The sequence below is a fragment of the Spermophilus citellus genome (genome assembly GCF_964194105.1).
Source record: "Spermophilus citellus genome assembly, chromosome: 3".
Taxonomy (NCBI): Eukaryota; Metazoa; Chordata; class Mammalia; order Rodentia; family Sciuridae; genus Spermophilus; species Spermophilus citellus.
This window is the reverse complement of record NC_138184.1, coordinates 23,085,141-23,106,781: the sequence shown is the minus strand read 5'-3', so window position 1 is coordinate 23,106,781 and position 21,641 is coordinate 23,085,141. Positions and strand designations below refer to the sequence as shown.

The following is a 21,641-nucleotide window of genomic DNA, read 5'->3' as shown; positions in this document are numbered from 1 at the left end:
TCGATCATGGGTAGGAGAGAGGCATTGAAATAATGAACTAATTACTAATTCATGTGTTAAGAAGAAGAGAAGCTATGAGAGCACATAAGAAATGAAATTAACCTTAGGAGACCTGGGAGGGAGTGATAGTTGAATTCAGCTTTAAAAGATGACAAGGTATTGACTAGGTAAAGGTTAGGTGATGAAATGGCATCTTTCAAACTCCTAAGGAGGGAGGAGCATGTAGATTCTGGAATTTAAAAAGTACATAACTGGGCATAGTGGCATACCTGTATTCCCAGCGACATGGGAGTTTGAAGCAGGAGGATCACAAGTTTGAGGCCAGCCTTAATGAGACCCTGTCTGAAAATTAAAGTCTAAGAATGTAACTGTGGTAAAGTGCCCTTGGGCTCAATCCCCAGTATAACAAAAATAGAGAGTAAAGAGGAATAACCGTTTGAGGTAAGGCTACTATTGACATAGATCTTGCAGTGCTTTGTAGGAATTACTAAAAGTAAAGTGGGAACCATAATCTTCAGCAGAGGCATAAGGTGATGGGATTTGTTTGTAGAACATTAGGGATAGGGTCTGAAGGTAGAAATATACAGGAAAGTGAAGAACCAGAATGAATGATTATTTTACGGTATCTCTTAAAAGTGGATATGATAAAGAAAATTAGAATGTCAAAGATGAGTTTCAGATATCCATTCTGGTTTAAATTATCAACGAATCAGTTTTGATACAACTTTCATCACTAGTGCATACCAACATGGTTTTGTTTTGTTTTTGCTTTTGCTATAAACAGCATAGGAAGAAGGAAATCAGACCAGAGTTGATGTTGTCTTGGGAGAACTGGGATTCCTGAATTTTAGTGCAATGCCATAGCAGGAGAGGTTAGATAAAGCCCTAGTATTCCTAGACCTCTAGGGTCCAGGAATACATTTTAGTCTGAAGGCACGCTGGCTTAAATTCTGGTGTAATAAGTTAATAATATGGCTTTTCTCACACATTTGACCAAGATTCCATGACTAACAATATGTATACATCTTTCTAGCTGATCATTCTGGCTAGTGGTGGACCCCAAGCTTTAGTAAATATAATGAGAACCTACACTTATGAGAAACTACTGTGGACCACAAGCCGAGTACTGAAGGTGTTGTCTGTCTGCTCTAGTAATAAGCCGGCTATTGTAGAAGCTGGTAAGTATGTGTATTTCAAGATCTTGTGTACAGTGTCTGTAATTCTGATTAGATTACTTACTTTAGGACAAGGGGAATTTACCAACTGAAAGTAGATAGTCCTATTGAATTTATAGCCAAGATCACATTCAAAAAAGGGTATGTTCTGCTTGTCCCAGGTTTGGTGCTATTTAAATTTAATTAAACTCACATGCAGTGTTTTGCTTTGGTATTCTGCATTGTCAGTGAGCTGTTGGTCTGTTGTGAAAAACAATTTTTACTGTTTCTACTGTTCCTCTGTTGTTTTCCCTGTAAGTATTTTTAATGAGGCAAATATTGGGTTAGTTTATATTGTGTACATGTTGGTGGTAGGAAAAAAGAGTACATGGTTTGCACTAGGGTCTTTTGTTAGAAGTCTTGGAAACCGTTACTTTTCAGCTATCTAGCGTCCTTTCTTCTTTCTATAACCCACCTAGTATCATCTACCTAGATTCTCAAACCAAGCTTCAGATCACTACTGAGAGAGGAAAAATATAAAGGCATTTAATAGAAGAAAATGTTGGGATATAGAGTTAGTAACACACTTTGTCCTGTTTGTTAATAGTAATTTTACTTGAAAATTTATGGGAAAGAAGGGGATTATGATTGCCTGGATTGGCTTGCTGACAGTGGGATCCATAAGCTTGAGCTAGGCAAGTATGGCTGAATTCATAGAACAAAAGGATGTAAATTCTGTAAGCTTTTCCAGAGACCACCCGTATTATTTGTTTAAAAGTACAGATAATTAGGCTAACTTAATCATAATCCCTAAAATTTTTTTTTAAGTGAAGATAAACAACTTATTTGAAATGACAAAAGGTCTGTTGGTAGCTTAAAATTTATGGAATGGAAGCCTAGGAATATTCTATTCTTTTTTTTTTTTTTTTTTTTAAGATTTCCAGTAAGTTATTCTAATGTTTGTTTACTCTGAACATACTTAGCACCTAATGTATTTTAAGCAACGGATTAGGCACATGATATACCTTGGGTAACACATAGGATTCCTGTGCTTATTCTCAATCTGGGGAATGTGACAAAAATAAATTGGAATGCATGTTTTGTGAGAAATGAATAGCAAATAATGAAAACAGAATTAATGGTGATGGGAACTGGCTAATTGGAAGGGGCATTACTACAAAGGAAATATTAAATGGGACTGCATGATAAGAAGGAGCCCTTTCTATTGTCTAAATGGGGATAGTGGTGGTAAATGCTTTGAAGGTAGAGAAAAGAAAGAAATGTGTAGTATGAGTAGGAAAGAGATTGTGGAGCTTCACGTGCTGAAGAACATGTAGATAGATAGAATTTGGTAATAGGGTGAATGTCCCAGTGGTTGATGAATTAGGCAGGACAATATCATGCAGGACTTTCTAGGCTCCTTTTGTTTCTGGAGTTGTGTGCTTTATTCCAATTTTGGTGTAACTTCGGTTAGTTTGGAAGAATCGGTGGGATCTGAATTCTAAAGGGTTCCCTAAGGTTATACTTATCTTAAAGATAATAAGAAACTATAAACATTGATGTGGCTGTGTCCTAGTAATATGCTGTTTTTAAGGGGCACAGCCATTTCAGTGTTTATAGCGGCACAATTCACAATAGCTAAACTGTGGAACCAACTTAGATGCCCTTCAGTAGATGAATGGATAAAAAAAAGTGGCATATATACACAATGGAATATTACTGAGCAATAAAAGAGAATAAAACCATGACATTGCAGGTAAATGGATGGCGTTGGAGAAGATCCCAAAAAAACAAATGCCGAATGTTTTCTCTGATATAAGGAGGTTGATTCATAGTGGGGTAGGGAGTGGGAGGGTGAGAGGAATAGATGAACTCTAGATAGGGCAGAGGGGACGGGAGGGGATAGAGGGTTAGCAAGGATGGTGGAATGTGATGGACACTTATCCAAAGTACATGTATGAAGACACGAATTGGTGTGAACATACTTTATATACAACCAGAGATATGAAAAATTGTGCTGTATATGTGTAAGAATTGTAATGCATTCTGCTGCCATTTTTTAAAAAAATCAATTAAAAAATTTTAAAAAGTAGAGGGAAACCATCATAAACAGGGAAACAATTTTTTTAGTGTACCAGTTTTTGCCAGGAGAATATTAATATATATTAAATTTGGGTCTCTGGGTTTGCCTTATAAAATTTACTATTTTGTATATAGCCCCTGGTGGGATTTTTAACTCTTCAGCCCAGTGAAATAAAAACAGAAAGGAGAACTCTCTACCTAAAATTACTGATCCTACCAAATAAACACAAGCTTTTCTCTCCTTACCATAGTCCATTTGCCTCACATTATTTAAAAATCTCTGTATAAACCTGTTGCAAAAGAAAAAAAAAAAAGCTAACAAGAAACTTTGGTTGTTGAGCAGTGGCATAGCACCAGAGCAATGCGTTTGGAATATTAATACTAACATTGTGTGGATCAATAGTGTGTCCAAAAGTTTAAGAGAACCAGATCACTGAGATGTTATAATAGGAATGAAATACTTTGTTTTTAGAGATATATATGGCAAATTTGTCAATGTTTGAGACTTCTGAAAGATTCAGATAATATAATAGTAAGGGACTAAGGGAGCAATCAAAAATGGTTTGTGGTGGGAAGAACATAGGTACTGTGAAGATAAATGAAACTATCAGAAGGATTGCTTGTTTTTTTTTTCTTAAAATAAGAAGCTGGCATATTCAGAGTGACTGAAAGATAAATAGGTATCTGGTAAACTGTATGGTACCAGGATGCAGGTGAAGGCAGAACTAGAAATTTTAGAAGTTCTTTTAGTCTATGAAGGTTAAGATAGGAAGAAAAGTGGAGAGGGTCGGGGACAGTGTCTCAAAGTCATCTGCCTGGGACTTTCACCCTAGACCTGCCAAATCAGAATGGTTGTATGTTTTTAAAGTCTCTTGAGATATTCTGATGAGCATGATCCATTCTCTTAGTGTTGATAACTGTATAGAGGGAGGGAATGAAGTCTTAGTGGAAAAGAAAGTTGTCATTTAACAAATTCAGAGCATCAGTTTTATGCAGATCACTGTAGCTGGAGCTACTGCAAGGAAAGAATCTGAGATGATCTGATGAATGAACAAGGGAAAGTGTCTCTCACTGCATTCAGAAATGTTATTAGTTCAACAGAGATGGGTGAAGTTAAACTAGTATGGGATTGGGTTTCATTTTATATGCCTTTTCCAGAATAAATTTCTCCCATTAAAGGTCATAAATGATGGAAAGTGTGAACCTTTGGGCTAATATATTTTGGAGTCAGTGACATTTGTTATAGAGTCTTACTATGTTGCTCATACTGGCTCAAGCTATCTTTCTGCCTCAACTTACCGATTAACTGAGACTATAAGCACATACCACCACACCAGGCCCATCAGTGACTTTTATATGGCCACCTTTCAGAATTGGTTTCTACCCCAGGAATTTACATAGTTACTTCAAGACCTTTGCTCAAATGTCACTCTCACACTGAAGTGACCTAATTACCTACTTAAAATTGCAGTGTGCCCCCCAATTATCCTGTTCTTTTTCTTTGTAGTGCTTAATACCTGTATTTTAATTTATTAATTGTATATTTGGTATCTGCTACCTCCCTCATACTAGTGTATGTGCAGCTCAGAACAGGGTCTGGTACTAAATATTTTTTAAATGACTGCATGGATGAAAAGAAATAAGTAATAGAACTATTACCTACAGGGGGGCAATGAAGATAATGAAGACGTTTTCCATATAGGAAAAGAAAGAACGGTAGATATTTCACAGAAGTTGTCACTAGTGAGGTGAATTGTTAAAGAAAAACCAAAGTACACCCTGGAAAATCAGGAATAAAGTAGTCAAGGAGGTGGGGAGATTGACTTTGAAAAGAGGGAGATTTATGTGACTGTAGAAGACATTGAGAACTTTCAGGAATGTATAGCTAATGGCCGTTGCATTATATCCTTTGTAATTCTTTGTAATTTTCTAGGTGGAATGCAAGCATTAGGACTTCACCTGACAGATCCAAGTCAACGTCTTGTTCAGAACTGTCTTTGGACTCTTAGGAATCTTTCAGATGCTGCAACTAAACAGGTAAATTCTGAGGTAGCTGGTGCTTTGGTGATAGGACTTAGATGAATATGTACTAAGCATCTGTTTTTATCTCCATAGGAAGGGATGGAAGGTCTTCTTGGGACTCTTGTTCAGCTTTTGGGTTCAGATGATATAAATGTGGTCACCTGTGCAGCTGGAATTCTTTCTAACCTCACTTGCAATAATTACAAGAACAAGATGATGGTGTGCCAAGTGGGTGGCATAGAGGCTCTTGTACGTACTGTCCTTCGTGCTGGTGACAGGGAGGACATAACTGAGCCTGCCATCTGTGCTCTTCGTCATCTGACTAGCCGACATCAGGAAGCAGAGATGGCCCAGAATGCTGTTCGCCTTCACTATGGACTACCAGTTGTCGTTAAACTCCTACACCCACCATCCCATTGGCCTCTGATAAAGGTATGTTGTCAAATAGAATGCCGTCAGAATTGAAAATGAACCACCTTTAGCTATTGGATGACTGTCTAGGCATAGGGATTGATAAATAGGAATTGTATTCCTTAAGAAATGTGGCTGGAATGAGGTTCGGATTCTGAAATTTTGTGTAGTTATTATTGCTTTTTAGTTAATGCCAATCGTTTTAGTGATAATTATAGGCTAAAAAAATGATTTTGTTGACTTGTATGCCATTTCTTCCCTCTTATCTACAGGCTACTGTTGGATTGATTCGAAATCTTGCCCTTTGTCCAGCAAATCATGCACCTTTGCGTGAACAGGGTGCCATTCCACGACTAGTTCAGCTGCTTGTTCGTGCACATCAGGATACCCAGCGTCGTACTTCCATGGGTGGAACACAGCAGCAGTTTGTGGTAGGTAAATCTTTACTATAATATCTGGCATTTTAAAGGAATGTATAAATTGAAAACTTCCTCAGTTATTGGCTCACCCAACCCTCTAACTGCAGGACTGATGATGATGAAAAAAACTAAAATGTTTCTATGGCTGCAAAGAAGATACAGAGTAAAGTGGTCCCTAGTGACATTTTCTAGGACATGTTTTTGGCATGGTCTTAGGCAGAGAATGTGGGAGTATAATTTGCTACTGTAGGGTTAGAAACTTAATGAGTGCTGTCATTTAATGCATACAGAGGCTTACCTACTTAGGAAATTCAGTAGAGCCTTAATTTGAATACCAGTCTGTATGATTTTAGAGCTTCTTATCCTCCACTAAAAGATACGTTTTGCTATAAATGCTTTACAGGTCTTTTTACTGTGTCTTCCATGTGAGGTTTTAAACTGTTTTCAGACCTAAGAATATAACATAGAGTTCAAGAATAAGTAATACGATTTTTGAAATCTTTACCCATAATATTCTCATCCTAAAGCTCTCATGTCAAGTTAGTCTCTTAAAACTAAGTGTATAATCTTGTAAAGATAAAAACACTTCTGATTCCTGAGACCTTCAAGATTCCGAACTTGAAAAAGTTTTCTTATTTAACCCATTTTTGTCCCCTGTCCCAGATGTGGAACACATCTATAAAAACTTAATACATTTATATATAATTCTGTAATATATGCTTATATAATAGTAAGAATATGATTATATTATGTACCTGTGTCAATTTCATTGCAATAGCCACAGAATATAGAAAACTTGGGATTGGGTAAAATTAGGTTATTTTAAAACAATGACAAACCCTACTGGAAAAGATCTTAGGATTCCCATATTGCTAATTGTTCTGTGTATTCACTCATATTGTAGCTTTCCTTTCTCCATTTATTTGTTATTGACCCATTTCCATGAGGTAGCTTAATAGAATGCGGATGGGAACCTTTTTTAAAATTTCAAAGAAGGAAGTTGTTTATAAAGCCACTGAAAGCAGAATCGTAACAAAAAAAAAAAAAAAAAAAAAAATTAACCCAGAAACAGAAAGCATATAATAAACACTTTACAAAAGCTAACTTCCTTCTTCTATATAGTTATTGTTAAAATAGTCTTGGTATGAAGAGTAGATTAACTAAGTATTTCACCAAATAAATGTAGATGTCCAAAAATAGGTAAAATAGCAAGAGGTAGTCCGAGCATTATTCTGTGTGTCATCTCAAACCCTCTTACCTAGCATGGTTGGTATCTTAGTATAAGAGAATTACCTTTGGGAATCAAGGCGTACAGAAATCGCAGAATTGGTCATTGGTGTCCCTAGGGTTTTGTTGTGGTACTACCGGGGACTTGCATTTTCATTTACCCCTTGCATAGTGCACATATATTATAGTTATATTGTTTAGGAAATAATGACAAGCAAAAATTGTGTGTGTTCAGTATAGGCCTAGTTCTTTCACTTCAAATATTAATGATTTGTGGTTGGTTGAATCTGCAGATATGGAACCCATAGATATAGAGGGCTGCTTGCTTTGTGTACAGCCCTGGGTATGGAGGAGGGGTGCTGCTTGGAATTAGTGCTGTCGGGCGCCTCCTTTCAGTGACATTTCACATGATGAAATCTTCCCTCGTTCCTGAACTAATTGTAGATTATGGGGACCTTTGGGTATATAAGTGAATAATTATAGTCTAGTAATTGCTGCTCAGAATGAAAAGCTTTTCAAGTTTTATAAACTTTAGAGAGAAGACTACCCTATATGTTAACCATATTTCTTTTGGTAGGAGGGTGTCCGCATGGAAGAAATAGTTGAAGGTTGTACTGGAGCCCTTCACATCCTAGCTCGGGATGTTCACAACCGAATTGTAATCAGAGGACTAAATACCATTCCATTGTTTGTGCAGGTATGTTTCGTTTTCAAGTGAGGTATTCTGATCTAGATTTTATGTGTTCTTACGTTTTCAGAAAATTAAGAGACCAAAATAGAGACACCAATACTTAATTTTATGAAAATGTCCTTCATTTTCCTTTGTCATTAGAAGGAGAAACAGTGAGACTAGACCTTCAAGAAGAGGGGAGAAACTTCACATTACATTTTTAGGGTTGCTCAGGTTTGGAGGATGGAAGCTGGCCTGCCAAGGCACAGGCATCCAACCAGCTCTGGTTTTTCTAGATCTTAGATTCAAATGGCCTCTGAAGAAAGGATTTGTAACTCAAGAGTATTCTAGATAGAATTCCAGTGTTCTAGAGCATTATACAACCTAGGACCTAAATTCAGAGAATATGATTTGAAACCAATAAATGCTGCTCACACTCCCAATTGGGAATGTTTGCACCGCAGTGGGGTGCTTGCCATGCTTTTAATTTTAGATTTAATTAGGTCTTGTTTATGTGTTTTCTCCTTAGCTGCTTTATTCTCCCATTGAAAATATCCAAAGAGTAGCTGCAGGGGTCCTCTGTGAACTTGCTCAGGACAAGGAGGCTGCAGAAGCTATTGAAGCAGAGGGAGCCACAGCTCCTCTGACAGAATTACTTCACTCTAGGAATGAAGGCGTGGGTAAGTAGAAAAGGAACAAAAGCCTAATGTACGGACAGTAAAGCCTCAGCTTTTCCTCAATGGTGGCCATTTTTCTCTTCCTTTCCCAGCAACGTATGCAGCTGCTGTTCTATTTCGAATGTCTGAGGATAAGCCACAGGATTATAAGAAACGGCTCTCAGTTGAGCTAACCAGTTCCCTCTTCAGAACAGAGCCTATGGCTTGGAATGAGGTAGGCAAATGTATTCACGTTGATCTGGTAGTTTGCAAGAGCAGATTGCTAGATTGTTGTTTGCAGCACTCAGTACATGTTCATTTTCATTGATGATATCCCTGGATTGAGTGTTGGTTGTCTTTATGCTGTTCAGCAACTGCTTTGAGGAAGAAGGAAGTAACCAGTTCAGAATCATCATAAATAAGTTGTCCCTTAGAATTCATAAGGAAGATAATAGATTAAAAGGTTTATCGTATATTTTTGAGGAAGGGTATATAGGAAAGAGGCAGAGGCAGTGTTAAGCAGTTAATTCAAGTCAATTTATTGATACTTTTTTAAAAACAGTTTTTCATATCTAACAAATACAAGTAGAAACAAATTTTTCTTCAGTACAGGATTTCATTGAAACACTGTAGTAAACAAAATTAAAGCCAACCTGGAAGTCTGTTTTAATAATAGATAATAATAGACCATATAATAATAGACTACAGAACATAGTCATACAATATATTTGTTGAATGAATGGAAAGAAAAAAAAAACCTTAGATTGCCAATTTAACAGTGAGTAATGTGTTAGTTGGGTTTTTAATAGACGTTAACATGTTCCAACTTGAGCCACCCATCCCCTATGCCAAACCTATTCTCATAGGTCTTCTCTGTCTTAGTTAATGGCAACTTTGTTCTTCCAGCTGCTCAGGCTAAAAGTCATCTCTTTTTCCTACAGTACATTGTGTCAGCAGCTCCTTGGAGGGGGCATGGGGGCATTGTGCCCATTGGGTTAATTGCTATATCTCTAGCACCAAAAGTGCAGTGTCTGGCATATAGTAAGTGGTTAGTATGTTTAAAGAATTAGTTAAATGTATTTATTTTGAGGGAGGGATGTTTAAAGGATTCTGATTTTTAAAGTGTTTTTGTAATATTGCCTTCCATTACTTTTGTAATCTTCAGAGAATGCAAGAAAGTATAAGTTGAGAATTTTCTTTTTTTCCTTGTATTCTTTCTTACCTGTACTCATTTATCTAGACTGCTGATCTTGGACTTGATATTGGTGCCCAGGGAGAGCCCCTTGGATATCGCCAAGATGGTATGTCTCTCATATTTCTCCATATTTAACTCCAGACCATGATAAAGTTATAAAATTTTATGACAGAGCCAGTTTGCTCATCTGGGAAACCAGTGTTGGCAGGAAAGTAGTGGCTGCAATTAAAGGCAGTTCTTAAATTCCAGAGTCAGCAATAGTATTTTTTTAATTGAGCATAGGGAATTTTGAACCACACACACTGAGCGTGCAGCAGGATCACACCACCAAATACACGTCACTTCTGGGTCTGTGCTGTGTAGGATGTTCCAGTTGCCTGGCTTTTTATTCTTTTTGGTCAGAGAATCCATAATACCCTTGTCTGCAAATCTATAATCTCAGATGGGGGGTATGTGTGTATCAGTACTTATGTAGTTAGTTTTGAAAAGCTAACTTGAATCTGGATAATAAAGATGAAGCATAGAGTAGACTAATAACTCTGAACCTTCTTAAATTCATAATCTCATCTGGTTTTACCTAATTCCTAAACTCTGAAACTCATAGCCTTCTTACCATGACAGATCAATGTCAACCCTTTTTAAGGTGTCATTGGAAGGAGTGTCTTGAGTTTTGTTTTTCGTAGGTATAACCAAAACTTCACCCCATCACACTGCCTTGTTATTATTTCCCTAATCAATGCCTAAGAGGCCACACAGTGGATTGCCGTTTTTTTCCTCGGGCACCTTAAGTCTCTTCCAGGGTAAAAGCAGAGTGTTCAAGAGTATGTGGATGGTATGACTGAAACCGCTGGTGTGCTTCTAGTGAAACACATGGCTTATGTGGTCTCACGGGTGGCCTGGCTCTTGAGGCCTACAGTGAGTCACTGCTTGGCTCAAGAAAGCTAGAGGTTCAAGAGGTTGGAAAGGACTGTTTTCTGACAAGTTTGCTACTAAACTGTGGCTGCCCTAACCTCAATGTCAACCTGTGTGTTTCTTCTCCCATTTTGTTGCCACCCCAAATTTTCTAGATCCCAGCTATCGCTCTTTTCACTCTGGTGGATACGGCCAGGATGCCTTGGGTATGGACCCCATGATGGAGCATGAGATGGGTGGCCATCACCCTGGTGCTGACTATCCAGTTGATGGGCTGCCAGATCTGGGACATGCCCAGGACCTCATGGATGGGCTGCCTCCAGGTGACAGCAATCAGCTGGCCTGGTTTGATACTGACCTGTAAATCATCCTTTAGGTAAGAAGTTTAAAAAAGCCAGTTTGGGTAAAATACTTTTACTCTGCCTACAGAACTTCAGAAAAGACTTGGTTGGTAGGGTGGGAGTGGTTTAGGCCTATTTGTAAATCTGCCACAAAGATATATACTTTGAAAGGAGATGTCTTGGAACATTTGGATGTTCTCAGATTTCTGGTTGTTATGTGATCATGTGTGGAAGTTATTAACTTTAATGTTTTTTGCCACAGCTTTTGCAACTTAATACTCAAATGAGTAACATTTGCTGTTTTAAACATTAATAGCAGCCTTTCTCTCTTTATACAGCTGTATTGTCTGAACTTGCATTGTGATTGGCCTGTAGAGTTGCTGAGAGGGCTCGAGGGGTGGGCTGGTATCTCAGAAAGTGCCTGACACACTAACCAAGCTGAGTTTCCTATGGGAACAATTGAAGTAAACTTTTTGTTCTGGTCCTTTTTGGTCGAGGAGTAACAATACAAATGGATTTTGGGAGTGACTCAAGAAGTGAAGAATGCACAAGAATGGATCACAAGATGGAATTTATCAAACCCTAGCCTTGCTTGTTAAAAAAAATTTTTTTTAAAAAATATCTGTAATGGTACTGACTATGCTTGCTTTGAAGTAGCTCTTTAATTTTCTTTTTTCTTTCTTTTTTTTTTTGCAGTAACTTAGTTTTTTTTTTTTTAAGTCTCTTGTAGTGTTATGTTATAGTGAATACTGCTACAGCAATTTCTAATTTTTAAGAATTGAGTAATGGTGTAGAACACTAATTCATAATCACTCTAATTGTAATCTGAAGAAAGTGTAACATTGTGTAGCCTTTTTTGTATAAAATAGACAAATAGAAATGGTCCAATTAGTTTCCTTTTTAATATGCTTAAAATAAGCAGGTGGATCTATTTCATGTTTTTGATCAAAAACTTTATTTGGGATATGTATGGGTAGGGTAAATCAGTAAGAGGTGTTATTTGGAACCTTGTTTTGGACAGTTTACCAGTTGCCTTTTATCCCAAAGTTGTTGTAACCTGCTGTGATACAATGCTTCAAGAGAAAATACGGTTATAAAAATGGTTCAGAATTAAACTTTTAATTCATTCGATTGTGTCACTTTTTTTCCTTGACATTAAGTGTTATAGGAGTCTTAAGTTTACCCAGCCTACCTTCATCCTGAGCAAAATTCACATAGTGAAAGTAATAATTTTAAGTTGTAAAGAGAGAGAAGACCTTACCTCTCCATAGGATTATTGGCAAAGTTTCTTTAGTACTTGGCCCTGGGTTTAAAATGCCCACCTACTCCCCACCCCCAGTGTATTTCAGCCTAAAACATTGTGATCGATTCTGGGCTTTTTGAGAGAAGAGTGATTCTAACTAAAGAGCTAGTACTCCTTCACCCTAGCCTCTTGGTGTAGTTATGGGTCTAATCAAAGGCCTCCCCAGTTCAAAAGTATCTGGGTACCTTGTCTTTGAGCTACACTAAGCTAAAAGAAGTAGAGAAAGCTGAAAGCCAAATAATCACCCTCTTTTAGATGGTGTTTCATTTCTTTAAGGTAACAAGTACTTTTTAAAAGTATACGAATTTGAATTTCAAGCACCTTTACCCAAGTGTGACTCAGAGAAGGGAATTTCTTCAGCTCCACTTTGAACTGATAATTAAGCATGTTTAAGTGTCGATGTCTATCTATCTGAACATAATCAGAGAGCCCAAACAGGTCTTCTTCCACACCATCTGCCAGATGAGCCAGTCATCCTGGTGGTAGGTCTGACAGGGTTCATTGCTCAGGACAAACTTGTAAAGACTTGTGTTTTTAGTCTTTTAAAGTGAAACTGTTTCATGCGTAAGGAAACCTGTTGGTTTACTATGTTTAAAACATAGTGTCTGACAAACATGCATTGAGATCAACTTCATCTAGGGAAGACTTTTTGTAAATATTTCTTTCATAAAAACAATGTTATTGGGGTTGAAAGAGGGTGCCTGATGCATGACAGAATCAGCCAGTACTGATAGGTTGGTTAACATCAAGAACTGTGTTAGGGGACTGAGTTAAATATATTGACATAGGTGCAGTAAAATAGGATGAAGGACAATCTAGAGTTTACATGTCAATAGTATTTATGTAGACTGTGTTTAGACTGTTAAGATGTGGAACACCTATAAAATGGGTTAAAGGATTTATAAGCTAGACAACATCTTAGAACTTTTGCCTACTGCTATACTTTTGAAGTTCCATTTAAAACACTCTGATCAGCAGGATATTCTGGAATGTACTTAGAAGCACTAAGGGCAGTTAATCACCAAAACATTTATGAAGAGAGAAAGGCTTGTTCTAGTAGCTGTCAAGCCTAACTTTATAAAGAGGTAGTTAGCACTATTGTTGGCACAGCACCAGAAATGTGATAGAGAAACTTTGGAAGTAGCATAGGTCAGGGAGGAAAACTTTCATAAAGCTGCAGAACTAACTATTAGATGGCCAAAAAAATACCCATTACCACAAAATGTCAGGGTTTTAAATAAAGGTAGTACCAATACAGGTTTGGGTTTTGCCTCAAAACTCCAGGATGTCTGTGGAGCATGATGTGACACCCCATGTTGCAAGCCCATGTGTCCTGGTGTCTTTGTTCACACAAAACACATTCTATATAGTAAAAGAGCCACAGTTTCACACAATATGGGTGTAGGTACATTACAAGATCTCTTTCATACAATACTGAACAAAAGCAATTTACCAATGCATGCTATAGAACTTAATTTTTTAAAAGGGGGAAGGGAACAAGCTATTTAAGGAAAGAATTCATAGATGGTAAAACTAAAAAATTATGAAGTGCTTAGATGACTACAAAACCCAGAATGGTCCTTAACCTGAGGAGGGGGAGGTGCCATAGGCTCTTTCCTGTAAATTGAAATGGTGGGACTTGGGGAGGGCAGGGAATAACGCCAGCAATGTTGAGCTCTGGCCAGGAGTGGTCCACTGGACAAAATGGTTCTGAAATACCAAAAACTTCCCTGTTTTGTGTGCAACACCGGAGATTACTCCCTGCTTAAATAGAAGGGGGAAAGAGTCTTCCACTGCTCCAAAATACTTCTGAGAAGACTCCACACCCTGAACCTTAGGGCTGTTCCTCCAGGAACAAATATAAAAGGAGGGGTGGAGGTGTTATAGTTACAAGGAGACCTGTATCTGTTCTGTGCACCCAACAGGCAGAGCCCCTGAAGCTGATCCAGGCCTCTGGCTGCTCGACTAACTACCCCGTACCCTGGCAAGATCCCACACTCTGGCAGATCTAATCAGGCCTGAACCATAGGCATCTCACAGCAGGACTTAAATCTTGAGGCCTTCTTACCGTGGACATGAAGTGGACTATGAGAGGGCAAAGGAAACTGCCTGTGGTGGGACATAGAATACACTGAGTCACATAGTAAGCTCTGAATACCTACTGATGGACACAAGGGTTACAGAGTCACAGTCTTGAATTCAACCAAACTGCGGGGCCTTGTGGGCAAGTAAAACAGCACCCCCCTGAGTGTTTTCTTATCTATGAAATGAAGCTAAGGTGGCCTGCTGTGCAGGCTGTACTGGAGATTGAATAAGGTGATGAACATCATTTTTTAGATGGGGAAAATGAGGCCTCAAGAGAGGCCAAGGGATGGCCTCAACTTGTTGAAGCTGTCCAAGACCCAACCCAACCTTCCAGATTCAAGAGTAAGCCTTCCCCAGGACAGCAGTCCTGCATCCTTTCACAGTGCACACCAAATAACTGCACTTGACTTGCAGGAAAATAAAAAACCTCCCTGTTTTGTGTACAACACTGAAGATTACTCCCTGCTTAAATAAAAAGGGGAAAGAAGAACCTTCCATTGCTCTGAAACACTTCTGGGAAGACTCCACACCCTGAACCCTAGGGCAGTTCCCCCTAGGAACAAATAAAGGGGTGGAGGTGTGCTGGGAAAATAGGGAGACCCATGTCTGTTCTCTGGACCCAACAGACAAGACAAAGCCCCTAAAGCTGATCCCGGTAGAATATGAGGCAGAAGCTAGAAAGCTTTCCAGGATAAGGTGAGTAGGTGGTAATAGTAAGGGAAAACGATCTTGATGCCATCATCCCATCGACTTGGGCATACTGTCTAGGAAGGCAGCATTCCTGTGCCTTTTGCATTCCTGTAGGCAAACTCAACCTATCTGTACTGGTTAGTAAATCTTGCCCAGTCCTCCCCAGGACTACTGAAATCAGTTTGTCCCTGGAACAAAAAAGTCCTGACAGGTAAAGTGGGAGGAAGACAAGGGGCTGAAACTACCTTCCAGAGGCTTGCTCTGGAGTTGCAGTTGGGAAAAAGATCTTTCCCATAGAGAAGCAGATCCAGAACTGTTTCTGACCCTGCTTTAGCAGCACAGGCAGGGCCTACTTTAGTGGAAGCCTACTCAGGCCACACAGAGAGAATTCTTGATCATGGCTAGCAAACCTGGGCTTCCCAGCTGCATCCTACAAGAGCCAACGAGTCCATTCTGAACCAGTTGTCTAGGGCCCAGAATTAGTGAGAGAACTTCAGTCCCAGGTTCTGGGTTCAGCTGACTTTTATTGGGTCCAGGCCCAGCTGTGGCTGGTGATGCAGCAAATGTCTGGGAGAGGACCTTACCCACGCAGCCAAGGTTTGGTGTTGCAGAGTGGGCCTGCGCTAGGTGCCTTCCTGCTTCATGCCCACGGCTTGGAGGATTTCCAGGGCCAAGGAAGCCACCACACTGTCAACAGATAAACTGTGAGAAAGACCAAAGTAGACAAGACTTAATAGGCATGTGTGGGGTGAAAGGCCTTGATCAAAGGGGTTGTCCTTTTCATTTAAGCATTAAGTGGGACAGCAGCTTCCTAGAGCTCTGTACATGACCTCTCTGGAAAGCAGAAATAAGAACCCCTGCTCCGGAGCTGTGAGGTGAGAATCCTGCTGCTCAGCTCTGGTGGGGCTCAGATCTGGCCATGCTGGTGTCCTTAAGTTAGGCCCTGACTCTCACACATCATCTCAGCTTTTTCTGCCAGGATCACTGCTACTGCACTATAAGGACCTGACAGCAGCCAGACTGCTGAGCCTGCACCCTCAGGGGACCTTCCCAGCTCCTTCCTGGAGCAGACTTGTGGGTCCTAGAGCCACTCTGCATCCTCACTGGCCTGTCCTGCTCCATTTTGCCAGTTCCTGGCCAATCAACCAGGAGCTTTGGGTTTCCTGCTCTCTGAGGTGTAGATGCGCAATTAAAAACTAAGTGGAAACCTGGTCACCCCAGCACATTGTTTGAGACACTTGTGAACCTATGATTTAGCAACTGTTAGCAAAGAAAAGAATGACATTCACATAGCACTGACCCTTGAAGTGTAAAATTAGCTCATGGCATACTCTTGACAGCACAGAAATAGAGCTGTTACCACATAAACGGTTGGGTGGGGGTGCCACATGAAAGACGGGTGGCAGTGGGATGGGGCTGCAACCAGGACATGGTGCCATGAATTCCTGTTCTGTGCATCAAAGGCCCCGGGGAACAGCGGGAATGCTTTTGAACTCTGGCCTGCTCCTGGCTGAGCCCAGGCTGGTCTGGTGGGGCCAGACTGCCACCCGGCCTTCCAGAGCAGCCCCAGAGGGGCTGGCCAGGAAAGCAGACCAGCCTGCGGCAGAGCAGCATCAGAAGAGAGAACTGCCACCGACTCTGGCTGGGCCATCTGAGCCAAGTCCAAAGAAGGCGAGGTTTACCTGGTGTCGATGTTTGGTTGCTAGAGTGATGTGTGGGTGCAGGAGAGGCCACCACCTGTGGAGCGCTAAGCCTTATTTGGACAATTTAAACCACATTTGGTTCTAGCTCCCCTGTATTGGTTTAGTACAATGTGTTAGCTTTGGCTTAAGGGCAGGCAGAGGGCCCCGCTAGGTGAGGAGCCCCACAAAGGTTGACATGGGAGAGCTGGGGCTGGGACTCTCAGGGGCTCTCTGTCAAACTCCACTCCTCAATGGCTCCCCTCACCCCCAGTGCCCTGCTTGGGGTGACTACACCACGACTCTGCAGAAGGCCAGGATCCATGGATACTCACAAACCAGCACAGCAGGCCTGCAGCCCAGCCCCAGAAGTCCATCCACATCTGACACCACAGGAGCCCAGCAAGGTGGAAAGGGACCTTTCACCTCCAGGCCAGCCTCTCCTAACCTCACTGGAAAAGCTGGAGAAAAACCACTGATCCGTTTTTGGCAGAGGAGGAAAAGGGGCTGGGGCAGGCCAAGAAGTGGTGTCCTCCTCCCCACAATCCAGCATTCAACAGGACAGGCGGGCTGCCACAGAGCCACTGTGTAGACTCTTCTCAACAACACGGTGGCCATGTATTAACTCAAATTAGTACCAACCCGAAACACGAGCAGGGAGTTCACAGAACCCTGTGGTTCAGAAAACAGAAACCACAGGAAATGCCTGTGATGCACGTCACACACTGAATGAGGGTCAGGCATCCCTTAGGGCGTGGGTCCTCCCCAGGGTGGGGAGAGCAGCTGGGATCAGGAGACTGGCCTGTTCAACCTCTGGCCACCTCCCTCAGCTCTGGGGGCAGTGGCCACAGGGAGGAAGGCTGCATTCACCAACCTCGACCCCGGCCTCGCCGAGGCACTGACTTCAGAGTGAGGCCAGTTGCACGGCACCAGCTGATAAGGGATGGGTGCTAGACCACAGTGAATGTGGGCACCCCTCCCATGCCACCCCCTGCAAGTTCAGTGGGAGCAGCTGTATGTTACTGTAGGATGGTCCTCCAGTGACTCGTTCTCATGGCCAAGTGTCGGCGTTACCCTGGGCTGAGATGCCAGTGCCTGCCCTCAGTGTGTCACATGCTCCTGGGGGACAGACCTACCCCTGGCCTAATAGGGACCTTACTTCTAGGATGTTCTAGACACACAGACTGTCCAGCTGAGGCACAGGAGGCTGGCCTAACCCCACACTCAGCTTCTACGTGTGGACTGCTCTGTTCGTGTGTTCCCAATCCCCCCCCCCACCCCCCGCAAGTCAGCTGATCCTCGCAGGCTGAGCTGCCAGTTCTGCCCCAGGCCTGCTGGGCCTGCAGGTCAGCCACAAGGTACTGATGACAATGTCTCTGGCTGAGGTGCCATGGGGGCATGTGTACGAGGCCAGCAGGCACTGCCTCTCATCAGGCTCACTGCATCTGCACCTGGTTACCGCCCACCCAACCTCCTGGCATGTGGTGGGGATACCGCCATTCTGCAGGGCTTAGGCCTTCTTTCCCCATGTTGATCCCCGCTCCCCTCTTCCTTCCACTACAGTGAAGCTTCCCAGCAGGTAGAGGGCACAGAGCTCCTCCCCACTGAAGTGTCTCAGTGGCAAGGACAGGCTTGGTGGGAGGTGTTGGTTCCTGATATAGGAAGAAACGAGGGGAGAGGGGTGGTGGAGAGCATCTGCCAACCCTGTGTAGGCTGCTCGACTCCTTCTGGGCCCCACGTACCTAGCACCTGGAGCCAGTTGCTCCAGAGCCTGCAGAAGGCTGCCAGCATTCTTGAGGCTTTCTAGGTGCTTCTCATTGGAGGTGATCTGCAAGGGAGGTGAGGAGAAGAGAGTAACCAACTGGTCCATCCCGACTCGCCCTCATGGATGGGCACCCTGAGTGTCAGCCCACGTGGTGCTGAGGCTGCCTGTGGCACTGGAGAGTGGGCCTCCAGGCAGTCTGCAGCGCCCCCAAACCCCGGAGCCCAGAGTGCTACTGACCGTGAGGATATAGGCAGGAAAATGTGACCCTGGGGTGGGCACAAGGGAGTCCACTGGGGCTGGAGTTGACCAGTTCAGGGTGGGTACCTGTGGGTCCCTCCCTGTGGGTCCCTAAGGATGGTTTGTGGTCTGGAAGCCTGAACATTCCAGTTAAAGCAAAACCCCACTGTCAGTGCTGGGACCCAGCAGGCCAGCTACTAACTGGAGATCTGCCCTTGGGGCTCTGAGCCTAACATGATCCCTTTCATGTGGACACAAGGATCATACTTCTGAGTGCCTGGGGATCTCAGGAGCTGAGAGAGGAGGAAACAACCAAACCCCAGGAAGTGTGCCCAACTCATCGCCAGTCCTGGGAACAGCTCACTTGGCATCCCTGACTCGGCTACACCCACCTGTGGGGGTCACAAACTCTCAGGGCTGGAAGGGGCTTGGATGGGAACTGACCCAGCCTCGGCACCCACAGACCTCAATTCAGCCCCTACATAAAATAAGTCCACCTCCTGTGAGGCCGAGACAGAAGCTTTAGGGTGGAACCTTTAATTCTACTATTAGACTTGATCCTTTGTTTTGAATTTTGTTACTGGGGAGTGAACCCAGGGACACTTTACCACTGAGCTGTGTCCCCAGGCCTTTTCATTTATTTATGTTGCACCTTTTAAAATATTTTTCAACTTCTAAGTTGTCGAGGGTCTCACTAAATTGCTGAGATTGGTCTCAACTTGCAATCTTACTGCCTCAGTGTCCCCATTTGTTGGGATTACAGGTGTGCACCACCACACCCGAAAGACTTGCTCCTCTTAATTCAATCTTTGATTGTTAGCTTAATATTGTTGTGATAAACACTGTGTGGCACTTTCCATTTCAGAGGGCTCTGCAGTTTCCCAAATGTTCTCATTTAACCTTCCCAGCAGCCTCACCTTGTAAGGTGAGTACATGCCATGTTTTCTAGGTAATCAGGTAATGGAGGCCTAGTGAACTTCAGGGCCCACTACAAGAATGCACATGCACTTGATCCTCTCCCCACGAAGCTGGCCCTGGCTGGCCTCAGCTGACCTCACTGCCCAAGTGTTCTGTGTCTCTCCACTTGATCATAGCCACCTAGGCTGGATTAGCATCTCCCTTGTTCTCAAGAAGGTCACAGGGTAATTAAACCTTAACATGGACCCTGAACTCCATGTGAGTGAATTTGCACCTCCCCCAAGATCCTTTCCTACTTCGGGAGTGTGCTAGAGACCAGCTACCAGTTCAACTGGCATCAGCTGTGATTTCTGCAAATATGTGCATCTTAAAAGAATTGTATATAAATTTGTTATGAAATCTACACTCAACTTGGTGAGCTCAGAAGACTGCTGTTTGAAAATGTCATCTGGAGTTCAAGAAGTCTGAGGTAAGCACAAACCTATATTGAAGGTGCACTGTACATCAGAGCTCTGTGTAGATTCCCACCTGACTTCTCAGACTGCCTCAGACAGCTCAGCTGAGCTACACCTAGGCTCCTGGACCCAGCCAGGCCTGCCATGGGAATGTGTGCAGAGGGCACACTCCAAGGAAGTCACCCCACAATTTTCAAAGAAATAAGAGAACTTTTACCTACAAGGTTGGTTAGAAGGTGCCAATAGAAAACTACGGTGAGAAGTGTGCAATCCAAGGAAGAGACCAAAAGAGTATCATATGCAGTGTCATAAACGTAAGGCATTAACAGAGCCCCAAGCACTAAACCATGTGATCTGACCATGCAGCTGAACTCTACAGTTAAACATCAAGTCCTGTCCTGTGTACAAAAAGTACATTAGAAAATAAAATCTTTAAATTATATCAATCAGGTTCCACTTCTGCGTAAGACAGAGAAAACACATGCCACCCTGTCTGTCCCTCTGAATGCAACTATCAAACCTAGGGAGAATGCACAGGCCAGCTATTTGAAAATGCCAGAAGGTCAACAGCAATAGGCCAATTTGGGGAGAACCCTGAGTTCAAAGCACCTGCCTGGTGGAGAGTTTATCACTTGTCTCCAGTGCAGGCCAGCCCAGCCTCAGCAAACCCACAGCCCAGAGGGGAGGCAAGAGTGGGCAGACACCGATCCAGGGAAAACCCAGCTGGAAGAGTGGAAAGGGAACTCCCCAGAGCTCCTAGAGTAGACGAACCCCCACACCTTGCTCCTCTTCCTCCATTGTGGTTACCCTAGGACCTGGGCAATTCTACGGGGGCTGCAGTGGCAGCTGGTGGCAGCAGTAGCAACCAGCAACAGGAATCTGTAGTCAGAACTCCTCCTCTCTGCTCTTCCAGTGTTAGTAACAGATATGGTGCAATTGTGGAAAGGGGAGGTTTCTCCCCAGACAGAAAATGGGAGACCCAGGAAACCAGAAAGTACTGGGGAGATTCCTGAGGAAGAGCTTAGGAATGCAACCCAGTACTACTGTGTATGGAATCCCTGGGTTCATCCACAGCCTAGTCCTAAATGCAGACCCAAGACTTGGAGAACTGACCTAACAGATATATCTGTTCACATCCCAGAGTGACCCCTGGGGAAGGGACATACTAGATAGAGGCACACAACACTGCAAATCCTGTGAGACATTCAAAATGGCAGTTCCAACCTGCAGCTGAAACTAGCCAGCATAATTGCTTGCTTAAACAAAAATATCAATATTCTCAATAGGGTTTCAACAAGAGAGAGCCTTATACTGCAATATTTAAAATGACTGGGATAGGGCTTAATGGTAGAGCACTTGCCTAGCATGCTCAAGGTCCTGAGTTTGATAACCAGCATTGTAAAAAACAAAAACAGAGGAG

General features: G+C 42.4%; 2 protein-coding genes across 5 annotated transcripts in view; one reads left to right on the top strand and one right to left on the bottom strand.

Moving 5' to 3' along the window:
- The window catches only part of CTNNB1 (catenin beta 1), a 35,224-nt gene extending 23,007 nt beyond the window's left edge, over positions 1-12,217 (top strand). For 2 of the 4 annotated variants that reach the window (XM_081284372.1, XM_081284375.1), the window contains 9 exons: positions 1,034-1,178; positions 5,170-5,273; positions 5,352-5,690; positions 5,942-6,100; positions 7,893-8,012; positions 8,515-8,665; positions 8,755-8,876; positions 9,882-9,942; positions 10,904-12,217. In XM_081284372.1, the coding sequence (XP_081140498.1) occupies positions 1,034-1,178; positions 5,170-5,273; positions 5,352-5,690; positions 5,942-6,100; positions 7,893-8,012; positions 8,515-8,665; positions 8,755-8,876; positions 9,882-9,942; positions 10,904-11,112 (1,410 nt within the window). In that variant the 3' untranslated portion in view covers positions 11,113-12,217. The remainder of the gene's footprint in view (positions 1-1,033; positions 1,179-5,169; positions 5,274-5,351; positions 5,691-5,941; positions 6,101-7,892; positions 8,013-8,514; positions 8,666-8,754; positions 8,877-9,881; positions 9,943-10,903) is intronic. The other 2 variants (XM_081284374.1, XM_081284373.1) reach the window with 2 other exon arrangements.
- Positions 11,755-21,641, bottom strand: part of ULK4 (unc-51 like kinase 4) — a 536,768-nt gene continuing 526,881 nt past the window's right edge. Inside the window, exons 36-37 of the mRNA XM_081284376.1 lie at positions 18,589-18,674; positions 11,755-15,869 (exon numbers count right to left, since the gene is read on the bottom strand). Of these exons, the coding sequence (XP_081140502.1) occupies positions 15,791-15,869; positions 18,589-18,674 (165 nt within the window). The 3' untranslated portion in view covers positions 11,755-15,790. The remainder of the gene's footprint in view (positions 15,870-18,588; positions 18,675-21,641) is intronic.